General features: G+C 35.2%; 1 protein-coding gene across 2 annotated transcripts; it reads left to right on the top strand.

Moving 5' to 3' along the window:
• The first annotated feature begins 1,346 nt into the window (after window positions 1-1,346).
• LOC306885912 (intron Large complex component GCFC2-like) lies at window positions 1,347-15,802 on the top strand. 2 transcript variants are annotated; one of them, XM_079442719.1, is made up of 18 exons: window positions 1,347-1,654; window positions 1,727-1,816; window positions 1,893-2,027; window positions 2,424-2,654; window positions 4,876-4,973; window positions 5,106-5,209; window positions 10,105-10,288; window positions 10,376-10,499; window positions 10,656-10,716; window positions 10,918-11,000; window positions 11,156-11,355; window positions 12,733-12,874; window positions 13,108-13,229; window positions 13,314-13,390; window positions 13,546-13,612; window positions 14,056-14,202; window positions 14,324-14,463; window positions 14,643-14,840. In XM_079442719.1, the coding sequence occupies exons 1-18, from the start codon at window positions 1,405-1,407 to the stop codon at window positions 14,752-14,754; spliced, it is 2,367 nt and encodes a 788-aa protein (XP_079298845.1). In that variant the 5' UTR covers window positions 1,347-1,404; the 3' UTR covers window positions 14,755-14,840. The 2 variants fall into 2 exon arrangements, with proteins under 2 accessions (XP_079298845.1, XP_079298844.1); XM_079442718.1 differs by having other exon boundaries at window positions 1,350-1,654; window positions 5,076-5,209; window positions 14,643-15,802.
• Window positions 15,803-24,529: the final 8,727 nt, after the last annotated feature.

Raw genomic sequence — 24,529 nt, 5'->3', positions numbered from 1 at the left:
TATAATTCAGCTCAATCCTTCAAAATAAAATTTGTTTATATTCTAGTAGTAACATATGCACTGGAAAAATGCAGGAAGATTTGAACTTATTGGTGTTCTTGGATAAGGTTTTCAGTATCATGCATATCTTAAAATAGTTATTAGTATGTGTGTGTATGTATATATATATATATATATATAAAATACAATATTTTTGCCCCAAACAGTGGTTTGGTATTCTTAAATGCGACTTTTCACATTTTCAGTTTGTTTAATAATTATTTTAACAGCAACAACAATATTTTTGTTCCAAACAGTGGTTTGGTATTCTTAAATGCGACTTTTCACATTTTCAGTTTGTTTAATAATTATTTTAACAGCAACAACAATATTTTTGCTCCAAACAGTGGTTTGGTATTCTTAAATGCGACTTTTCACATTTTCAGTTTAATTTAAATTTTAATTAATATTTCAACAGCACGCCATTTAGTGTAACAACCATATTTTTTCTTAAAAAAAAATCCTGGAAATGTAAATTACAAGTTTATTTACAATTAACTTTTGCCGAAATATTACACTAAAGATGGACTATGAAGACATTATAATTCGCATAGTATTATGCTGCCTTCACGTGCTATCGGAATGATCGTAAATACAAATGTACTAATTGGACGAGAACGGCCTCTCAAGTAATATTTATTACTGGGAAATTCGGAAATAATTTTGATACCAGAGTTTCCGAGTTGGGCTGGTCATATACTTTAAACATGGTGGAGGGCTTGTCGCTAAAGTAGTGCATTTATAGGCTAGATTATATGAACGATCAATCGAAGCATATGTTTTATAAGCAGTGAAATAAGCATGTATTTGACTGAAATTCCAGAATTGTCAGCAAACTGCGTGTATAGCGTGGTTAATGTTTATAATATGATTGTCAACCAATGGTATTTATTCTTTCCGACATTAAAGCACTTGAATACGACAAGCTCGTAATCACGAGTTAGCACGTGATGAAGGCACCCTCAGTTGGTTGTGAGAGTAATTTACATCTTTTTATCATTACTCCAAATAAATAAGGACGCAAAAACTGAAGATAGGATTTACCGTTTTAGTTGTGCAGAAGCTTATATTAAATTAAACAACAACATAATGTGAAGTAAAAAAAAACAACGCTGGGGGAATCAGCCTTAACTAATTGTGTTTCACTTTTTAAATAGACAAGATTCAGTTTGGATACATTTGCCGTATGTATTTGAATATTTTGCCACAAGTACAACAACACTTTTCACAATAAATTAAATATATATACAATCGATTTCGTTAAGCAGGTGTAGGACTTTTGTTATGAAATGTTTGTAAACGATGACCAGGAAGTACAAACTACGTCAGTCGTTTAGTTCACGTTCACGTTGGATTGGATTTAAAATGTTTAACAAAAAGCCACGCAGAAATTTCAGGCAAAGGAAAAATGAATCCAGTGAAGAAGATGAGAATGAAAAGCTCAGCGGTGGTGATGTCGGAAAGGAAACAGAGAAAGCGGATTTGCCGCGAAGTAACGTTAGTCCAGAGTGTGACTCTAGTGATCCTGAGCAGCCCTCAGTCACTGCACTGCAGTCCAAAGACACAAAACACCAGTCTAAGAGCAATACACTCAGCTTTCTTGATGAAAAAGACTGTGAGTATTTTATTACAACCTCTCATACGCACTAAATAGATTCGTTTTAACGAAGAAATGTGACTCTTGCAGCCACCGAGGAAAGTTTTACAGTGAAGCGTTCAGTCAACAGAGAAGTTGTGTTCCAGGCTCGGAAGAAAGCACCTTTACCAGGCTCTCAGGGTGTGTCTGTTGTTTTAATAACGGCATAGTTCTGCAGATTGGCTGTTATGATCAATAACACTTCATTTGTTTCCAGTTAAGAAGAGTAGGGATGTCAGTGTGAGGTCTGCCAGCGATTCTGATTCCTCGGTTGAAGATATTCCTCCTGACAGCGATGATGGAAGCTCTTCTACCATCTCAAGCTCATCTGGTTCTTCAAAACCACAAACAGGTTTGACTGCAGCAATAACCCTCTGGAATTCCTCACTTAGGGGCCACACTTGTGATATTTTGCTTCAATAATTAATCTTTGATATTTTGTATTTTGAGGGGATTTCACCATGCTACTAAAAATATTCATTTCTAATTTACACACCGTTTATTTCTGTATAAAATAAAACAAATATTAGGAAATCCATATTATTTTCAGTTAATACAGTTTATCCCATTTGACCTTTTCTAATGAATTTTCACAAAATGTTTGTACTTTTCCGAAGTATAAATTTCATAATGACCAAAGACCACCAGAGAGTTTAAGCAATAGTTCACTGAAATATGTAATTTGTCATTATTTACTCACTAACACTTAAGTCTGGTTGTTAATGTCATTATTTGTTAAATTCTGCAGTCGTCATTCCTGATGCGAAAAATATTCATGCTGCCAAAGAGAAAAGGAGACAAGCCAGAGCCCAGCAAGATTACATTTCACTGGATTCACCCCGCACTCCTGGAAGCCTACAGGAAGAAGATCCGAGCAATGGAGAACAAGACAGTGACAATGAGCTGGACGATCATGAGCGCAGAATCGAGTTTGCACCCAAACCCAAGACTCTGAGAGAGCGAATGGCTGAGAAGATGGGTGAGAAACTTGTGCTGCTACAGTACATATGTATATTAAAACACTGAAGTAGATATCGAGATAGATGACATGTTCTTTATAGGGATGCAACGATGCCATTTTTTTCCTGATCCGATCCAGAAAATTCTGAGTATCGGCTGATTCCAATCCCATACCAGCGTAGTTTTTTTTTTTTAAATCAATGTAGAATTTCTATACTTCTGTGTGTTGACCTGATTGTTGTGTGTGTGTTAAACACAATTACTAAATATTAGGGATGCACGATATTGGATTTTTGGCAATATCTGACATGCCGATATTTTTCAACTCATTTTGGCCGATACCGATGCCGATACTGATATATTTCCTTTTGTTTGGAAACAACGCCAAGTCTCTCCTGTGTAGGAACTGTAAGCAAAATATTTTTCAGTTTGGTTAGTTTTTAACAAGAACTTATTTATTAGAATTAAATTAAAAAATAATGAAGGTTTTTTAACAGTACAGTGAAGCTTTGAAAATAACCATAAATAAACTCTATCAATTGCTGCATTTTTTCCCCCCAGAAAGATGCAGTGTTAACCCTAACATTTTATTTTAAGATTTAACATTTGTAGATGGTCTAAAACAAGAGTTGTAAAAATTCAGAAAATCTTTTAGAGCTCATGATTTGTTTAAACAATAAAACATTACACATTAATAAATAAATCAGTATATATAAAATTATTTAATTTACAAGTGTAATGTTTGTGATTTTTTTTTTTTCATGTAAGCTATAGCTTCTGACCATTAAATAAAAACATACTCATTATTTTATGACATCAACTACTGCTTTATTTAAATGTTATTTGTATAGGCTATTTTACTTTTAATTTAATTAGAAGTAGGCCAACAGCGCCCCCTACAGATTAAAACTCCTTACAGAACAGGCGTTAGGACCCAGGGGAGGCTGCCGCTGCACATGCTATTACTGTTTACTTTACATGCTTTCACAGATTAAATGCAGTTATCCAAATCAGTCAATCTAATCGTCATTCAGACAAAACTTTGATTCAAGAATGAGGCACACTGTTGACGTGATCTAATCGCTAGCACACCGTGAGCACATGTGAGTTAATGTATTCCTCTTATCGGCAAGACATATCGGCAGAATTTTTAATATTAGACCGATGCCGATATTTACATTTAAAGCCATTATCGGCCGATTCCGATATCAGTCCAGTAATATCGTGCATCCCTACTAAATATAGATAACTATAATTATAAACTAGGTTAGTGGATAATTTAGCAGCAAAAGTTATTCTAGAAAAATCATGAGTGCACAATTTTAGAAAATCTAAACATTTAGTGAAATAACATTATTTAGTGGGAAACAAATACAAGTGAATAAGTGTAGCACTAAATCTGGTTAAATGTTATACATTGCTCTTTGTATTGTTGTAAAATACATTAATGAAAACAAGTAAATGTATTTATATATAAATATAAACTATAATAAAATTAAAAGACATTCTTTTAAATGTATAGCACAGTAATGAAGGCAGCAACATAATAGGAGTCCTATCTATCATATGTTGCTGCCTCCATTACTGCGTTATACATTAGATTATTAATAGCCCTCATAGGACAGAACAAGAAACGCTAAAAATAATCTTTTGCAAAAGTATTATAGTATGAAAGGCTTAATACAGAGCAGCACAAAAGCCCTTATGCACATCCTGTGCGCAGAATGATGTGCTTGCAGCATCACAGAGTCACAGCGTGCAGCTCCGCATAGAGAAGTTCAAAGCACAAAGGAAAGAGATATTGGTGCGTAGTGTATTAAATCTGTGCGATAGTTTATTGAGCCTTTTCTTTTAACAGTTTTAAATATCCGTTACTGTGCACTCTTGGAGAGAGTTTCATCGTTTTGACTGTTGTAACTGAACGCTGAGTGGAGGATGACAGACAACTGCAGCGGAGAGAAGAGTTTACCTGAACTTGACTTAAATATTCATCTGTACCTCACATTAAACTATGGAACGGCTTCAGAACACTTGGACTTTGACTTTAAGGTGCTTTAGAATGTTTTTGTGCTTTCGTGGGGCTTAACAATAACAGAATAGTATACGCACAAATATCGGATTTGGATCGGTCTCGTCTGACCGATACCCGATCCGGCAGAAAATGCCAGTATCGGAGCTGATACCTGAGTATTGGATCGATGCATCCCTATTTCTGTATGTTCTGTGTTTGTTTTCTGTAGGGAGTGATAGTGATGAGAGTTTTTCTGATAGCCAAGAGGAGGAAGACCAGCAGATATGGGAAGAACAGCAAATTGGAAAAGGAGTCAAAAGACACCAAGTGAGACCCTTCACTGTGACATGAAGGCTTAATTAATCTTGAGGCATTTTGGATTGTAAATAACAACTTTAACTTGCTTTTTATTGCACACTGCTTCCATAGTGTTTCAAGGATCTTTCCTTGTATTCTCAGAAGGAATGGCAGGCTCCTAAACCAAGCCGACAGAAGAAAATGGACATCCCCGAAACACTTCCACCAGTCAGTATTGATGTCATTAAGAAGAGAATCATTTTAAAGTAAGCTGCAGAAATGCATTTGTTTTATACTTTAAAAAAAATATAAACTACTGTTCAAAAGAGTGGGGTTTTTACCTATGTCCTAACTTTTTGTCACACCTGCCAATGGCCGGTGACTTGATAAAATTTACCGGGCAAATTTTTTTTTTAACCGGCCACGAAACTCTTTTTGCAAAAGCAGGCAGTTATTACTACTACAATGAATAAACATATTTACAATGTTTTTAATTTGTCCTGCTACTGGTGTCTCTATTAAATGCATTTTCCTTCAATTTGACCTATTATAGCCATTCGACATTACAGTATAATTGAAAGCCATTATTTTTAACATTTAATAGGCTCTGAAATATATAACAACTTTTAATTTAAGTGATTTTAAAACAATCTTCACAAACTATAAATTGTATATGCATAAACTATACAGATGAATCTTTATGCAAGCTACAAAAGTTAATCAGCGACTAGAACAGTCCAATGATTTCTCTTTTTCTTTTATTCTTTGATTTACATCTGTGACAGACTTCAGCAGGTTTAACTTTAAAATCAGCGCTGTCTCTTTAAAACCTGATGCACATGAAGCGAATCTGTCACATATCTGATTTTTTCCCAACTCTTTACGGTCATTTAAGACTTTATAACTCATTAAGAGTTATAAGACTACATTTACGAGGTAACTCGCCAAACCGCACATTTTGACATAATTGTGTGTGTTTTCGCCTGTTTAAGTGCTACTGGTGCGCTGTCTGAAGCTGCTCAGTGTATGCATACAGCCAAACACGTAGCCTTTTAAACTATAGCCTACTTCACTGCACCGTTTAGGCGGTTAGTCAAAACGGCAGGCCTAGTGAGACTGACTTGGTTTAAAGGGGATTAAAAAATGAGGAGTGTGTGGATTTTTATCAGTGTCCTGCACCCACTAGTAAAAAAATAAATAAATAATTATATCTGATGTGTGAACAGTTTTTGGTTTGATGACTGTGTGTGTGCGTGTGTATAATATATATATACATACATACACACACACAGTGGTTGCCAAAATTATTTGAACACTAGTATTTCTTTTCTCTAGCTAAAAAAATGTTTTTAGTCAGTTATTTCTATCTTTTTCTGTAGTGTGTCAGTAGGAAATATCAGTTTACATTTCCAAACATTTATTTTGCCATTAATTTGAATAATCCAGTGAGATTTTTGTTTGCATGAGTCTGACAACAGGCAGAGATCGGATCTCATCATCATCCAGTCTGTCTGGAATGACATGACACTAAATCCAGAAGAACTATGGCAATGTCTCCAAGATGCTTCAAGAATCCTCCCTGCAAAACTACAGTACTGTTAAAAGTTTTAGGCGCTTGTGTAAAAATGCTGTAAAATGATGATGCTGTCAAAAATAATGTAATACGTAGATTTTCTTTATCAATTAAATCAACATTTGGTTTGACCATTCTTTGCGTTTAAAGCAGCTTTTGCCCTCGGTGCACTTTTGCATAGTTTTTCAGGTAGCTTTGCAGGTAGGTTTCTTGAAGCATCTTGGAGGCGTTGCCACAGTTCTTCTGGATTTAGTCTGTCTCAGTTTGTTCTGTTTCATCTAGAGCTGCACGATTAATCGCATGCGATTGTCATGTGCATTTAATACACAGAGCCGTAGATCCATTCGATCCATCTGAAAGCAGGTGATTGAGATTTACTGCTAATCACAGAACCGGCTTTACTGACGAGATTCGCATGACAATCACATGCGATTTATAGTGCAGCTCTAGTTTCTTCATGTCATTCCAGACGACTGGATGATGATGATGATGATGATGATGATGAGACCAGGGGCCTGTACCATGAAGCCAGTTTAGCTGGCTAGCCAGGTAAGTTTGTTTAGTTTGCACCAATCCTGGGTTTTAGGTACCATGAAAGTGGCTTGGCTTTTAGCGGAGTTCATTGCTGTAACACATGTCTGACACACAAAAAGTCACTCTCCCAGTTTCTCTTCCTACAAATTAAAGGTCACTATGAAGTACCTTAAAAAAATAAAAATTTATGATAATTACAATTTACATATGATTTATATAATATATGATTTATATTATATTTATTAATCCATTCAAGCACTGTCTTTCGGATGAGACTTTAAACCGAAGTCCTGACTTTCTGTGGTCATTAAAATCCCATGGGACTAACCTGGCCTGGCCAAATTTCTTCCACTGGCCCTTATCAGTCATGGACTCCTAATAATCCCCATCCACTTGATTGGCTCTATGACTCTCTCTCCTCTCCACCTGTAGCTGGTGTGTGGTGAGCGCACTGGCGCCATTGTTCTATGGCTGCCGTCGCATCATCCAAGTGGATGCTGCACACTGCTGGTGGTTGAGGAGAGACCCCCCCACATGATTGCAAAGCGCTTTGGCTGTACAGCAATAGACAAAGCGCTATATAAATGCATTATTCATTCATCATTCATATGTATTACAAATAAGTAGCAGAATCAATAGATATCACTTTAAACATGGTGACATGTGACCTTACATGTTCGAGTCTCTATCGCTATATATTATCAACTATATAAACTAACTTCACAAGTTTCACTTGTGACTGCACTGACAGAGCAAGATAATTTCCTTTATTTGTCCTTTTTCATGGACAAGTACTTAAGTGGAAATGCATTTAAATTCCTCATTCTTTAATCTCTTAACCTTTTACAAAATAATTTAGAATCTCACTGGCTCTCTCGCGAGAAGTGAATCACACTTGCTCTGTGTTGTGATTGGCAGTTCGCCACTGATGTCACACATTCATGTGCACGCGCTCCACAAACTCAGGATCAAAGCCTGTGTTGACAAAGAAAGCTGATGATCAGCATCATGGTACCAATAAAGTTAGATTGGAGTGGTTTGGTTTCGTCAACTCAAAACTAATCCTATAATTCTGAATTTGTTCATCTGCCAACATGGTACAGGCCCCAGATCTCTCTGTTGTCAGACTCCTTATGCAAACAAAATTCTTACTGGATTATTACAATTAATGGCAAAATGAATGTGTGGAAATATAAACTGATATTTCCTATTGACACACTACAGCAAAAGATAGAAATAACTGACTTAAAACCATTTTTAGCTGGTGAAAATACTAGTGTATGTATGTATGTATGTGTGTATATATATATATATATATATATATATATATATATATATATATATATATGTTTGTATGTACAGTTGTGGTCAGAATTATTGGAACCCTTGGTAAATATGATCAAAGAAGACTGTGAAAATTAACCTGCTTTGTTAATCCTTTTGATCTTTTATTTAAAAAAATCACAAAAAGCTAACCTTTCATTGGATAATAAGAATTTAAAATGGGGGGAAATATCATTATGAAATAAATGTTTTTCTCAAACACACGTTGGACACAATTATTGGCACCTTTTTATTCAATACTTTTTGAAACCTCCATTTGTCAGTTTAACAGCTCTAAATCTTCTCCTATAATGCCTGATGAGGTTAGAGAACACCTGACAAGAGATTAGAGACCATTCCTTCATCCAGAATCACTCCAGATCCTTTAGATTCACAGATCCATGTTGGTGCTTCTTCTCTTCAGTTCACCTCACTCATTTTCTACAGGGTTCAGGTCAGAGGACTGGAATGGCCATAGCAGAAGCTTGGTTTTGTGCTCACTGACCCATTTTTGTGTTGTTTTCGAGGTTTGTGTTTGGATTATTGTCCAGTTGGAAGATCCAAACATGGCCCATTATAAGATTTCTAATAGAATCAGTCACTTATTGATTTTTTATCTGTTGGTATTTGATAGAATCCATGATGCCATGTGTCTGAACAAGATGTCCAGGACCTCCAGCAGAAATATAGGCCCACAACATCACAAATACAGCAGTATATTTCATTGTACACATGGGGTACTTTTTATCCCTGTGTTCACCAAACCCATCTTGAGTGTTTGCTGCTAAAAAGCTAATTTTTTAGTTTCATCTGACCATAGAAGCCAGTCCCATTTGAAGTGCCAGTCCTGTCTGATAACTGAATATGCTGGAGTTTGTTTTTGGATGAGCTAGGAGAATTTTTCTTGAAATCCTCCCAAACAACATGTGGTGATGTAGGGGCTGTTTGACTTTTTTTTTTTTTAAGGTTTTCTGACCCCGAGACTCAACTATTTTCTGCAATTCTCCAGCTGTGATCCTTGAAGAGTCTTTAGCCACTCGAACTCTCCTTCTCACCGTGCATTAGGACGATATAGACACACGTCCTCTTCCAGGCAGTTTCATTACATTTTCTGTTGATTGGAAATTCTTAATTATTGCCCTGATGGTGGAAATGGGGATTTTCTGCTCTAGCTCTTTTCTTAAAGCCACTTCACTAATTTGTGAAGCTCAATTATCTTTTGCTGCACATCAGAAATATATTCTTTGTTTTTTCTCATTGTGATGGATGATTAAGGGAATTTGGGCTTTGTTTTCCCTCCTATTTATATTTCTGTGAAACAGGAAGCCATGGCTGGATAATTTCATGTTCATAATCACCCTGCAGTGCTCAAAATTGTGAATATGAATGGGAGTATACTTCAGAGATATTTTACTCTTAAGAATTTCTAGGGGTGCCAATAATTGTGTCCAACGTGTGTTTGAGAAAAACATTTATTTCATAATGATATTTCCCCCCATTTTAAATTCTTATTATCCAATGAAAGGTTAGCTTTTTGTGAATTTTTTAAATAAAAGATCAAAAGGATTAACAAAGCAGGTTAATTTTCACAGTCTTCTTTGATCATATTTACCAAGGGTTCCAATAATTCTGACCACAACTGTATATGTAGATATATGTAGATAGATAAAAATATATATTGTATCTATTTTTATATATACATTAAACGAATAAAAAAACGTTTTTCTCCAGATTAGATTCGCTGAGGGAGGTGCACAGGGCACGGGAGGCGGAGCTAAGGAGGATGCAACTGGATATGGAAATGGCCAAGAGCTCATTGGAGAGCCTTGAAAACCATGCTGCAGATGAGCAGCTGCGGTTCTACCGTACCATGAATATATTCTCACGGAACCTACTGGAATGCCTGTCTGAGAAGGTTCGTCTTTGCTAAATTAACCATGTATGCAATTTAATATAACTATATACAGTTTATGAAATATTGGTGATATGCTTTATTTTTAAGATGGCTTTAATAAACTCTGTTGAGCTGGACATGCACAGTCTCTATATTGACCAGGCAGAGGCACTGATGAGTCAGAGAAGAGAAGCACTACAGGAGGAGTCCTCACGGATTCAGAAGTTAACCTGTAAGATTACTACTGTCTTGTAGTATGTAATATTTTGTAGAGGACGCTTCATATCTTATGCCCACTCACGTGATTCTAATGATCATATCTTCCATCTATCACAGGACTGAATGCACATTCATTCATATAATATTGTGTATTGTTGCTGTCTCATAGATAACACTGATTCACACAGCAATGGTGACACAAGCGGAGGCTCTAACCCAATTTGGCAGAGGTGAGATGAATTATTATGTTTGCACTTTCACCATTACTGACTGTTGTTGCTGTAAATATTGCGTACGTTAAGCCTGACATTTTGAAACTCTATAGATTACAGCCTTTGGAGGCTTTGTGAGATGCTCATAATCTGTAAATTACAGCTGTCAAAATCATTTATCATCAGTTGTTCAATTCCCCATGTGTTTTCATGTCCTAGCTTGTCTGAAGAAGACATTGGGTGTGTGCCGTGCGACTGGGAACCTACGACTGAGCAGCAGGCAGAGCTACAAAGTAAAAGAGGTGTGAGAGGCTTCATGGAAGCACAAATAAGATTATTTTTAAACAGTGTCGTCAGAGTCTAGAAATACTTCTAAAATACAAGGACCACATACATGCTTGCATTTTGAGTCCATATCAAATGTGTCGCTGCATCTATAACTTGGATTCAATTTCAGACGATCTGCTGAAAAAGGCAAAGGAAGTGTTTGCAGATGTTCAAACAGACTTCTGGGATGTGCAGAAAATCCTCTCTAGATTTGATGAGTGGCGTGTCTCCTTTCAGGACTCTTACAGTAATGCCTACATTGGCCTATGCCTCCCAAAACTCCTGGCACCCCTGATCCGACACCAGCTTATTGGCTGGAATCCTCTTCAGGTGATCTATGGCTTGTCTACAGTGTATTGTATCAGAATTCATTACAGGGAATTCTGAGAAAATTCATGGCAGTTTTGCTGTTCTATCAAATATTATAAATATTCAGTCTTTACAGCTTAAGCATATCACAGGTCTACTGGGTATTTTTAGGTATTGATAGTTTTAAACCATATTTCTCCAACTGCATTACACATTTGAGGGTGTTTTATTCAACAATTTGTTATACATCTGACAAATTATTACAATTGCAGGACTGTGCATTGCTAAAACTAAAAGCAGTGTCACAATATACCGTATTAATGTATTAATGATAACTGATATTTAACTAAATATTGTATTCATACTATACACAATACATTATACAATACTGTCATTAATTACTCACCCTCATGTTGTTCCAAACCTGTAAGACCTTCGTTCATCTTTGGAACACAAATTAAGATGATTTTGATGAAATCCGAGAGCTTTCTGATCCTGCATAGACAGCAATGGAACTACCATGTTCAATGCCCAGAAAGGTAGTAAAAGGACATCGTTAAAACAGTTGGTACGTCCTCCCCTTTCAATCTAGGGGTAAGTTGGGAATGACGAACAATAAACAGTGGAGAGACTTTGAGGATCTCCAGCTCCCCAGGCCCAGAAAATCACAATCAACCATAGATTTCATTTTTAAATGGCTGAATTGCCTTTTATTTGAACTCAATCAGGAGTTCAAAAGGGAAAAATAACAATATGAAAACAGAAAATTAAAACAAAGAAATATTACATAACTTCCCTCACTCCCTAACTAATCATTAAACAGGAGAAAACATATGGGTATCCTCCACCCTACGTTACTCAAAAACTCTTAACTAATAATTAAAGAAACCATCAATTCAGGAAACATTGTGACAACTCAAAGAGCGCAACAAGCACGATAAGCACTCATGGGCTTGGAGAGCGGAACAACCTCAAACGCCGCAATGTCTCTCTGCTTCTCCACGTTCTCTCTGCCATTTTTGTACTAGAAGCCAGCGAACACGCACCAATCAGGGCGTGGACAGCACAGTAAGCACACACAGGTGGATGAGCGCAGATGATCACCATTAGCCTATCAGGCACAGACACACAAGAAGAGAGAAAGAGAGCAAAAATACAAATGCCAATAACACACTTTGTATAATTAATAAGAACAAAAGGTAATACGTCATTAGACGCAACACAGTCCATGTGACTGTCTATTACGGTTTATGCAGGTCAGAAAGCTCTTGGGTTTCATCAGAAATGACATGAGGGTTTGTAATTAATGACAGAATTTTCTTTTTTTGGGTGAATCATTGGGTTAATGATTGCTATTATATATACACATGCATTTCACTGTATATTTTTTTCCTGTAGGCAGATGAAGACTTTGAGGCATTGCCGTGGTACTCTGCTGTTGAGAGGTTCTGTCACGGTCAGGGTTATGAGGAATCAGAGAACATGGATAAGACGACGTTTCCTACCATAATTGAGAAGACAATCCTCTCTAAAGTTCAAGGTGACTATGGCATTTGCACATAAATTCCATTAACTGCTTTATAACACCCATCAGCCCGCTGCATTTTACATTGAATTTAGGAACAGAATGTTTCAGAGAATCATTTAATATCACTCTTTTGGTTTTAATGAACTATTAAACATCAAAATGTCTTGTTCTGGCTGTCGTTTAGAAGTGCAGAATGAAATCCAGAACTGTAATTACCTTATTAAAATGCAGCTTGTTTTTGGTAGGTTTCGTGGAGCTGGTGTGGGATCCTCTGTCTGCGCAGCAGTCTCAAACCCTCACGACACTGTGCAAGAGAATACAGGATGATTATACCGTATTTGATGGTGAACAAAGCAAACCTGTCAAGGTATTGTCTTTTGATGTTTTAAAACTTGTAACTTCATGGATGTAATGTCACTAAATATAATCAGCTTGTGATTTCATCCTGCAGGCCTTTGTAGAAGCAGTTATTCAGAGGTTAAGGAGTGCAGTAGACAATGATGTCTTTGTACCGCTGTACCCAAAAAAGTAAGTTTTATCTGGATTTGTGTTTTTTAATATTTTGATTAACATTTCAAAAACTCTTTGTGCTTTTCTGGATAATTATTGCATTCAGATATTTGTGTGTGATTGTCAAGTTGTTGTAATAATGAGGTAATCAAGACATTGTGCTTTTTGCTTAGGTTTTTAGAGGATAAGAGGTCCCCACAGTTCCAGTTTCAGAACAAACAGTTTTGGTCAGCAGTGAAGGTTTGACATTTCACTTCTGGTCATGTTGTGACTGTTAACATGCCCTTGCTGTTTACTTGTACATTTCAAAAGTTTGGGGTCAGTAAGTATTTTTTTTTGTTTTGTTTTTTTTAAAGAAATTAATACTTTAATTCAGCAAAGATTAATTACAAGTATTGAATGCTGCTGAAAATTCAGCTTTAAAAACACCTATTTTAAATGTAAAAATATTTCAGAATATTGCTGTTTGTAATGTATTTTTGATCAAATAAATGCAGCCTTGGTGGGCATAAGACGTCTTTTAAAACCATATGCAAGTGTTCTTTCAAAAACAAAAATCCTACTGACCCCAAACTTGTTGACGGTAATATACATTAGTATACAGTATGTTCATGAAGTCAAACCAATGTTTAGGGTAAAATGTTTGAATGCTGAGTGTTATATGAAATCTTTGTGTTTTTCAGTTGCTTGGTAACATGGCATTATGGGATGGTTTGATTCCTGAACATATCCTTAAAGAGCTGATGTTGGAGAAGCTTCTCAGCCGTTACTTGATGATAACTGTTCCTAATGAATCTGATCCAAAACACACCATCCAGAAATGTAAAAAGGTGCCTGTGCTTACAATGTCAATCTAATCTCATGGTTACTGGGTTTTTTTTTTTTTTTTTTTTTAGGTTGTTCATTGTAAAGGTAGTTCATTATAAAACTAACTTTAATTCTTCTGAAAAGATTGCAGATTGCTTTCCAGAATCATGGTTTATTGATGTGCACACTGGATCGTCACTACCTCAGCTGCAGAACTTCAGCAAACATCTTCTTCAGACCTCTCATGCCTTATTTAAAGACAACAATGACTGCAGCAGCACTCGGTAATGTACAACAGTGAACCTCAGACTAATGTATAATTATACGGCAGTCTTTTCACAATATTTATGCTATTAAATGATTCAAAAGTATAATAAAATGATTCCGAATAATATGGGATTTGTAAGAAAAGGAATCAAATTATTTTGTATAATAGTTCTAATATTTTTTTCTTTTTTCCTAGGGCACTTTTATCTGATGTGCTGTTTGTCCTGAAGAACATAAAGGCACATGACAGTATTAGGACTATAACAGAAAAATATCATTGTGAGGATCTGTTACAAACTCTCCAGTAGCAGCCATCTTGTGTCGGCAGCGTGTTTTTAAGGTGCCAAGTCACTTTGTATGTATAGTGAATAAAATGTTTTATTTTGGTCCACATAGTTTTCACTTTCCTTTACCTTCGTCAGAACTGTCATTTAGTCCTGTCAGAAAAAATGAAATATTTTACTATTCCACAATGTAGTTATTTTTATGAAATGATATATGGTTCTCATTGTACCTATTTATGCATGCCACATATATTATGGTCTGACATCTCTGGAACGTATGTCCCAAAAGAGCTATTTCGTGGAATTGGAATAATTCTTGTCTTGGATCAAATATTACTGGCTTAGACCAAGACGTACCACTCATGAACCCATGAACGGGTGATTCTTTTTTTTATTTATTTAGTTTTTTTTAAGAATTCCTGTTGTGAAGTAACTCAGCCTTCCAAGAAAATACTCTTGCAGATGTTTGAAACTGAGAAGCTATCCTGCCATCAGCATAACTGATGTTCATCAGCTGGAAAAAAAAACATTCTTAAAGTGACTCCATCGATATCGTTTCTCTGTGCCTTTATCATTATTGGCTGAAGTGTTATTTGGAATGTTTTTTACAACTATCACTATTGTTCTTGATGTGAATGAGCCTTTAAAGGGCAACTCCACTCTTTACACCCTCATGCCTCCCATATGCATAGTATGTACTTTGTACTATAGTATGTACTGTATTATATAGCATAGTATTTTTTTCTTCAGATTAACACAGACAGATTTTTCTCTGCCTATAATGCAAGTGCACAGTACTTCCATAAGATAATGCTCCCCAAAACTACACAAAGTGAAAAACTTTTCAAAAAATTTAATTTAACCTTATGTTTCACCCAATTCGAAGCCCGAAATTTCGATAACGAATGTTAGAATAACTGAAGCTGTAACGTGTGTATTTGACGCGCAAAAGCAAACATCACTGGTTCTCACATCAAGCATGCATGTTTGAACTTCCGTTTACCATATTTACCAAAAATGCAATGGAAGAGAATAAAATGCTTTTTATGCAATTTCACTTTGCAGTGAGATCAAGAATCTCTTCCGTTTTTATTTTTGCTAGATTACTTCTACATTTTAAGTTAAATTAAACAAAAGTGACAGGAAAACATTTTTGTTACAAAAGTTTTCTATATCAAATAAATGCTGTTCTTTTAAACTTTCTATTTAAGAATCCTGAAAAAATATATAAAGATAAACATATTAAGCAGCACAACTGCTAATCAACACTAATAATAAAAAAATAACATAAGATAATTCTTTTAAAAACAAAAAATCACGCATCCAGAAAATATACAAGTCTGGTTATATTTTATGGGTATTTTTATTTCTCAGTAGAGACTCGATAAATAGGTTTATTGTTTTGTTGTGGCTTGTTTTCCTGTGCATGTTTCAGTTTATGAGGATGACATCATTACCGCTAAACCAAACAATGGCATTTTATTGAATGGATCCTCGAAGACAACTTGCATATCCAGAATGCATGTCTAATAGGCCAGTCTAACCAGATATTTACATAAGAACATATTTACTTCTTTAATATGTGGCGATAGAGTTCCTCAGCATGGACATTTCAGACTTCGAGTTGCACTATAGTCACTGAGTGACCTGTGCAGATGTGAATATCTCACTGTGAGAACCGTAGAGCTCTCACCTCTCAACAAGTCTGTCACTGCACTGTGAGGTTTGTTTCACTCTGAATATTTCTCTTTGATTCTACTATGGTGAGATATTTCATGAAATGATTCCATAACTGTCATAATGCCAACCAGAAGCCTTTTGAGAAACGGTATGCAACAGCCCAGTGGAATTGCTCCACTCCAAAGATAATCTTGTTCATGCTGTGCAATATTTACCTTTATTTCCTTTGACCCTTGAAGTGGGACTTTGCAATCTTAACAATCGGATAAAAAACTAGCAGGAAAGATCTGCTAAATGGGGAATGAATAAAGCAAGTAGGTTTCAAAAGTCCTCATTGAAAACTGGGATTTAAAATATCATATAACCCTGGAAATGATACAACCAAACCAAGCTTCCAGTATCAACGTAAGATGCTCTTTGTAACATTTTTGAATCATGCTGGATAACATGATGGATTGTTGTGATGGATGTGAGACTGTGAAACAGGAAGCGGAATTGGTGTGCAACAAAAGGCTAACCACATTTATCTTGCATTTAAAAGTCGGTTGACAGTAGTCTCTGTTCAAAATGATCAGTCATGTGATATATCACAGGTTTCCAAAGTTTTGAAGTGCTGAATCACATCTGATACAGCAGAACCAATATGAGCAGGAGTTTCCGATCAGCTGTGCTGTAAAGCGTTTCCTCATGCTGAAAGAGGTTCTGCCACATGACAGATGAGATCTCAATTGTTTTATAAAGATACACAGGGGTTCTGTTTGTTATCTTCTCCCATAATTTTGTCAGTTCTGGAGTTCATCTGATGGTCTCAGAGCTGAATATATTCTCAGATATCAAATATGCATCAACCATGTACATTTTCCAGGAACTGCAACTCTACGTTTCAAATGTTGTAGCTTTTTGGTCACATTTGTAAAAACGTGTGTCATCTATCGGCTATGTTATAAAATTGGATGAGAAACCAGGGGGAAATAAGTTGAAGTTATTTATTCTATCTATTTATTTTTTCAAAGAAATTAACACTTTTATTCAGCAAGTATGTGTTAAATTGACATTTATGATGTTACAAAAGAGTTGTATTTCAAATAAATGCCATTTCTATTCATCAAAGTATCCTGAAATGCATCCCAGTTTTCACTAAAATATTAAGCAGCACAACTGTGAATTTCAATATTGTGTCTTAAGCAGCAAATCAGCATATTAAAATGGTTTCTGAAGGATCATGTGACAGTGAAGGATGGAGTAATGATGCCGAAAGTTAAGCTTTGTTGTCGCAGGAATAAATTACGTTTAAATTATATTCGTAGAAAAAGTTAAATTATAATAACATTTCACAACATTACTATTTTTACTATACAGTATAGTTAATAAAATAAATGCAGCATTGGTGAACTTCTTTCAAAAACATTAAATTCTTTTCAATAGGAAATTCATAAAGACAGGAAAGAAAACTGCTCTCATTAAGAAGTTTCATTGCATCTAAAGCCTCTGTATAGTGAACTAACCTAAAATGTCCCTGACTTGAACCTTCTTACCCCAAAGATCTTTTCTCTGAAGTTTAGGTTTGCAGTTCAAAAGCTCTGATCCAGGATTTGCAATGGCATGAACGTTAGATGCCAACTCTGGACTGTAAATGTACACTTAGTGATCAAATGGTCTAAAGACCTCGTGAAAAGTAGATCTGGAGCAAAGGCTAGGATTCGGCATCCATTCTCAAATTGAATTAGGTGTTCGTATTAGGATCAAAGTACTTATTTTCTCATAAAAAAGGGTCTCATAAAACTACAAGTCTTCCTTCCCTCAGGCAGAGGCATTTGACCCTTGTTGTGCTTCTCTTGATTCATTCATGTCTTTTTGGTTACACAAAATACCTACAGAGGTTATCCCAGGGGTAGAGTTTGATGGGGATTCAAATTTTCCGGTCTCGGTCAGGAGGGGGTGGTAATCCTTCCTAATGACTTAAACAGACACAGAGTTCAACTTCTGTGAAAACAAAGGCTGAACATTTTAATGGGAGTTGCTGAATACATATATTTCGCCTCATCCTGAACTTCTGCGTTCCTAACGGATTTCTCCATCTTATGAGTCACAAGATAGAATTATATTATCAGCCCTACTTCGTACAGAGAGCCGTTTGCGTCAGTTCTGAAGATGACTCAGAAAGAATACAAAGAGCATGTCAATCAAAAATTAACATTCTGTCATTATTACTTATACCTCAAGTACCCGTATGAATTTCTTTCTTCTGTTGAACACAAAAGAACCTATCTTGAACAATGTTGATAACCAAACAATTGGTGGTAGCCAATGACATCCATGATATTCTTTAACAGAAGAAACTCAAACATGTTTGGAACATCTTAAGGGAGTAACAGATTTGGGTTTTTTTGGTGACAACTATCCCTTTAAGAGTAAAATGAATACATATATACGTATATTTAGCATTTTTATATATAAAAAAGTTGAATTGAAACATTTACTATGTTCCAAAGACCATCTCAATCCTTCGTTGTTTTAAATATTTAAAATCCTTAATGTTTTTTGGGGGCTCGAGCCCTTGCCCTTTTTCTAAATTATTCAAAAGTGCCCCTCTCGGACAAATAGCAATGATATTGTGGTCAATAAAACAAAATGCATTTTAATTCTAATTAACATGACAATTTGAACAAAACAGGAACTACTCGCTCAAAATTCTGAATATTCCTGTTTTACATATCTGTCAATCTGAGGCGTCCGCCTGCGTTTTCGGGAACCATATATAGTTCTTTCAGTGAGTGCCTATGGGTCGACGGAAGGAAAAAATAAACCAAACAATATTTTAAACATATTTAATCAATAATCAAAGCTAGTGTGTCGATTTAATTAAAAGTCCACATTACATATTTTAGAATATTACATAATTCACCAATGCCCATTAGTCATGTAGCTACACCAACCAATCATGATCTGGCACAAGAAGTTCAAATTTAATTGGACAATATATTTGTCTAATTTTATAAATCAAATTACATCGCTGGGAAAATGTATGCTAAATGACTACAAAAGCACTCCATAAGACCGTGCAGCGTCAAAAGCGTCGCAATAATGGTAATCAGTAGGCTATTCAATTCACACCGTTTACTATTTGATGAAACTATCTTAGTTAATGAAGCCCAAGTGCCACCTACAGTTATGTGAAGTGTAGGCTGGCGAAATGGTGACGTGAAAGGACTTTACCATTTTTGATAATTATGCAGCATTATGAAAGTGTCTTATGCTCATCAAGCATGCATTTATTTGATCAAAAATACAGAAAAAAAACTGTAGCCTAATATTGTGAAATATTATTACAATTTAAAAGAATGTTTTCCTATTTTAATATACATTTATACCATTTTAATAAAATATCATTTATTTCTGTGATTCAAAGCTGAATTTTCAGCATCATTACTCCATTCTTCAATGCATGGTCCTTCAGAAATCATTCTAATATGCTGATTTATTATCAACGTTGAAAACAGTTGTGCTACTTATTTAAAAAAACAATATATATATATATTTATTGGAACCTGTGATACTTTTTTGGGGGTTAATTGATAAATAAAAAGTTTAAAAGAACAGCATTTATTCAAAGTAGAGATGTTTTCTAACAATATCAATCTTTACTATCACTGTTTCTATCAATTTAACAAATCCTTGCTGAATAAAAAAATATTTCTTTAAAAAAATGAAAAATAAAACACTGACCTCAAGCTTTTGAACGGTAATGTATATTGTTACAAAAGTTATCATTTAAATAAATGCTGTTCTTATTTAACTTTTTATTCATGGAAGAATCCTGAAAAAAGTATCACAGGTTTTCAACATTGTTAATAATTCAACATTGCATAAAATGCAAAGTAAATAAAGTAAATTAATAAAGTATACTAAAATTTGATTTGATCAAATAAAAGCAGGCTTGATGACTATAAGCGACTTCTTGCAAAAATATAAAATAGTAATGTATCCAATCTTTTGACCTATATTTTTTCCCCCTCATATTGCCCCTTTTTGAGCCCCTGCCCCTGAGGAACTCTCTGCATGTCCCTGTTCTGTAAAGATGTTCAGCAAAAACGTCTGATGTGTTTACGGTTTACATGGCGTGAGAACGTGAAAAACTAGGCTAAATCTGATCTGACCGGTCAGACTGAAACGGTTTTCCAGAATGCGATTTAAATAGGATTTCAAACCACATACGAATGTAGCTCAAAACCAGATTTGCACAAATCGGATTTCATGTAGTTCGTTGCCGTTCAGACCATCTAAATATGAACGGATTTCAATCGGATTTGGGCTGACAGTCTGAACGAGGCTAATGTGACTCTTGAGCCCCACTGAGGTAATATTGGTCTGCTATCTTCACAGAGTCCATATTTTTGTGTCATGCCAAAAGGATGTGATTAATTGTGTCTTCTGGCGAGGCTGTTAGACAGGAGAGAGTTAAGTGCACTCAGGTCTAATGCACTCTGACTGTACTGTCAACTCTATGTTAACACACGCTATCTGGAGGCAACCAGAGCAGGACTCCAAATGTCAAGCACTGTTAAAGTAACTCTACATCTAGTGCTGCAGCCATGCTCTGAATCCTAATCTCTTTGTTTATGTGATTGCTTTTATACAAGTAAATTATGCTCATCTATCTCTTATATATGTTCACAGATTTCAACATGAGAGTGAATGTTTGTGTATATTATATATGTTTGTAAATGTACACATTTTAATAATTCATTCAATTCTTTTATTCAGTGGTCTCAAAGGGAATATTATTTTTTCTTATGTATTTTTAAAAGTGAGACTTTTTAAAGATGTTCAACTAATGTAATATCAATAAGAAAAGCATCACCAAGACATTTTATGAGAAAGCAGACATAGCCAGCAGGAAAAATAGGAAATAGGGCATATAAATGCTTGGGTGGGCATTGTTCAGGCAGCCTGTCATGAGACCAGAATAGCTTCATCTCCAAGCACTTTGTTGGCAGCATGTTTTCCCCCACAAGAGGCACATTTTTATTTTGTAATTAATATTAATAATAATAATAATGTGAAACACAATAAGCTCCCATTGTTTAGCGTTAATTATTGCATTATATAACTTCAACTAACAATGAACAATACATTTGTTATAGTACATATTAATCTTAGTTCGTTAATAGAAATACAACTGTTCATTCTAGGTTCATGTTAGCTCAGGTCTATTAAATAATTCTAGTAGATATACAACATTTGATTTTAATAATGTATTAGTAAATGCTTTAGAAGTATTTTTCATTATTAGTTTATTTTATGTAGTTAACTAATATTAATCAATTGAACCTTTTTGTAAAGCTTTACCTGATAGTAGAAGAAGAATTGTATTATGTGCGCATTTTTAAAGTTTTGTTACTTTTAGAAATGGACAACAAAATCAGTCATAAGGGTCAAAAGAATTTTGAAATTGAGATTTAAATATCATAAATAAGCTTTCCATTGATGTATGGTTTGTTAGGATTGGACAGTATTTGGCTGAGATACAACTATTTGAAAATCTGGAATCTGTAAGCGTGCAAAAAAATTTAAATATTGAATATTATCCCTCTTAAATTTGTCCAAATGTAGTTCTTAGCAATGCATATTAGGCTACTAATCCAAAATTAAGTTTTGACATATTTACGGTAGGAAATTTATAAAATATCTTCATGGAACATGATCTTTACGTAATATCCTAATTATTTTTGGCAAAAAATAATAATTTTGACCCATACAATGTATTGTTGGCTATTGCTACAAATATACCCGTGCTTCTTGGTTTTGTGGTCCAGGGTCACATATAATCTAGCATATATTATGGATACAGAATTCTACATAACACACAAAACATTTTTAAATGCTGACACATTCCAAAGTTTTATTAGTCTGTATGGAGGGTGTCCCATTTCCTAGTACAATAAAAGGTAACACTTTATTTCAATAGTCCACTTTAGACATTCTACTAACAGTAAGTAACTTTGCAACTACATGTCAACTAGCAGTCATTAGAGTATTAGTAGACTGTTTGCTTAATATCTTCTAACACTTTATTTTGATGGGTCCACAACATACTACATACTGAGTATTAGAAACTTATTCTACTAACCCTAAACCTACCCTACTGAGAGTTAGTAGACATGTAGTTGCAAATTAATGAGAATTGGTTTACATGTAGTTGACACGTAGTTACAAAGTTACTTATAGTTAGTAGAATGTCTAAAGTGGACTATCGAAATAAAGTGTAACCCAATAAAACAACTGTGAGGATTTATGCATTAACTGAACTGAAAATATGTCCTTGTGGCTGCTAACTTCTACTTTATAAATGGGGATCCTCTCACCCTAATAAATCTTACTTGTCTTTAGCATCACAGAAGGCAAACTGCAGGTAGGTCAACCTCAAATGCATTTTCTGTATGTAGTTAAGCTTAAGATGTAAGATGTTACACGACTAAATTGATGAAATATATAGGCATCAAAATCTTTTTTGTCTGTGTAATGCACAAAAAAATAATCATTGCTATAACCCACACACTTGAACTGAACACTGATGAAAGTCCTTCTATTTGTGGATACACTGTGTTAATGTATTTAATACAGTTTCAAATGATGAATTTTCCAGTGCTGACCCATCAGAAGCTGTGTCAAATGCAAGCACAACCTATCAGCCCTGGTTTGTTGACTCTGGGCAGCGGAGCAAAAATAATTCCAGCACATGGGGTCTGGGCCATGGGGCAGCAGAATGACTTATGCTTAATTGTGCTGCTTCAGCAGACCCTTAGGTCCAATGTTTCAGCATTGGGAACTTCATTTTGAAATGCAAAGCTGTTAAGTCATAATGTTTCACATTAGTTTCACAGACATTTTCACAGTTTAGTTGAACGCATTGATTTTTTTTGTGTATATTTTAACTTTATGTGCATCGTCAATATGGATTTTGCTATAGATTTAATCTTTAGCCTGGTGAAGATTTCCTAATTTTTTCCCAGAGATGCTCCAGCATTACGTAAAGCTTTTGGACAATCACGCTAATCAAATCATCTCCGTGAGTGAGTTTGGACTTTAGTAGCTCTGCAATCTGCTACATAATGTGCCTTCAGAATTTGTGGATCTCATCTGGCAGAGCACGGCTCTGTCTCTCTGCTTTTATTCGCTCACGTGGTCTCGTGTGCTGTTGGTGAACTACTAACATGCCCATTAAATGCTTAATTACCTTCCCTGGGAAAAGTGGTTTTCTCAATCATCATTAAGTTTAACTGGTTAGTGACAGTGTTTTTAAACCTGTTGAGAATTGAAAATAAAAGACGGACAAGACAACAATGTATACAGAGCTCATTGTTTTCCATTGTTTGTTTATAACTGGTTATCTCTAATTGAATAGCTTTATTACTAGCTATTAACTAGTCAGCTTATCAATAGACATTTCACTTGAGATATGACAACACTCGGCTACTCTTTGATCGTGCGCTCTCATGCAATATTGTAACTACACTTTTTTGTGCAAATTTGACACACTTTTTAGTCACTTTCCTTATTTCAACATTGATTCAGATCACATTTCAGACTCTGTTTGTTAGTGATTTTGCTTGATCTTAACCCTAGATCGTTCCTGTCACATTCATAATAGTAGAAACCAACTTTGATCATTTCATGGATGGTGGTGGGTGGAGTTGTTGGAAGATCAGGCTGAGTGATCAAAAGCTCAGGTCTCAATCACAGACAGACAGCTATAGTGGTTTCTATCAGATTAGAGGAAGATGGTCACATTGGGAGGGGGAGACAGGTCAAAGACTATCTAAAGCTTTTATGGTCTATAAAAGGAACAAACTCAGCTTAGTGAGTGTGCTCAAAGGTCATGGGAATGCTCACTGTTTATATGGACAAACGCGGGTTTAAAAGCATTAAACTTTTTTGTTAAATACAAAAGCATTTGGAAATGTAAGCCACATTTTTTAAAAATGTATGAATTTCATTGCATTTAACAACATTTCAAGTGGCATCTGTAAACAAATGATGCTAGTCTTTTTCTTAGAACTTCACTTTTTAGTTATATTTGTTTGGTCCTAAAGTCACATTTAGTAAATATGACAATGAA

Source organism: Barbus barbus, assembly GCF_936440315.1.
Source record: "Barbus barbus genome assembly, chromosome: 20".
NCBI classification, from domain to species: Eukaryota; Metazoa; Chordata; class Actinopteri; order Cypriniformes; family Cyprinidae; genus Barbus; species Barbus barbus.
The sequence above is the reverse complement of the archived record's forward strand: the minus strand, read 5'-3'. Positions and strand labels throughout refer to the sequence as shown.

Bases quoted from the DNA above. Each gene is read 5' to 3' on its own strand.
- LOC306885912 (XM_079442718.1), top strand. From the start codon at position 1,405: ATGTTTAACAAAAAGCCACGCAGAAATTTCAGGCAAAGGAAAAATGAA. The intron at 1,817-1,892 runs GTGTGTCTGTTG...ATTTGTTTCCAG, and splicing joins ACCTTTACCAGGCTCTCAGG to TTAAGAAGAGTAGGGATGTC. The intron at 10,289-10,375 runs GTTCGTCTTTGC...TTTATTTTTAAG, and splicing joins TGGAATGCCTGTCTGAGAAG to ATGGCTTTAATAAACTCTGT.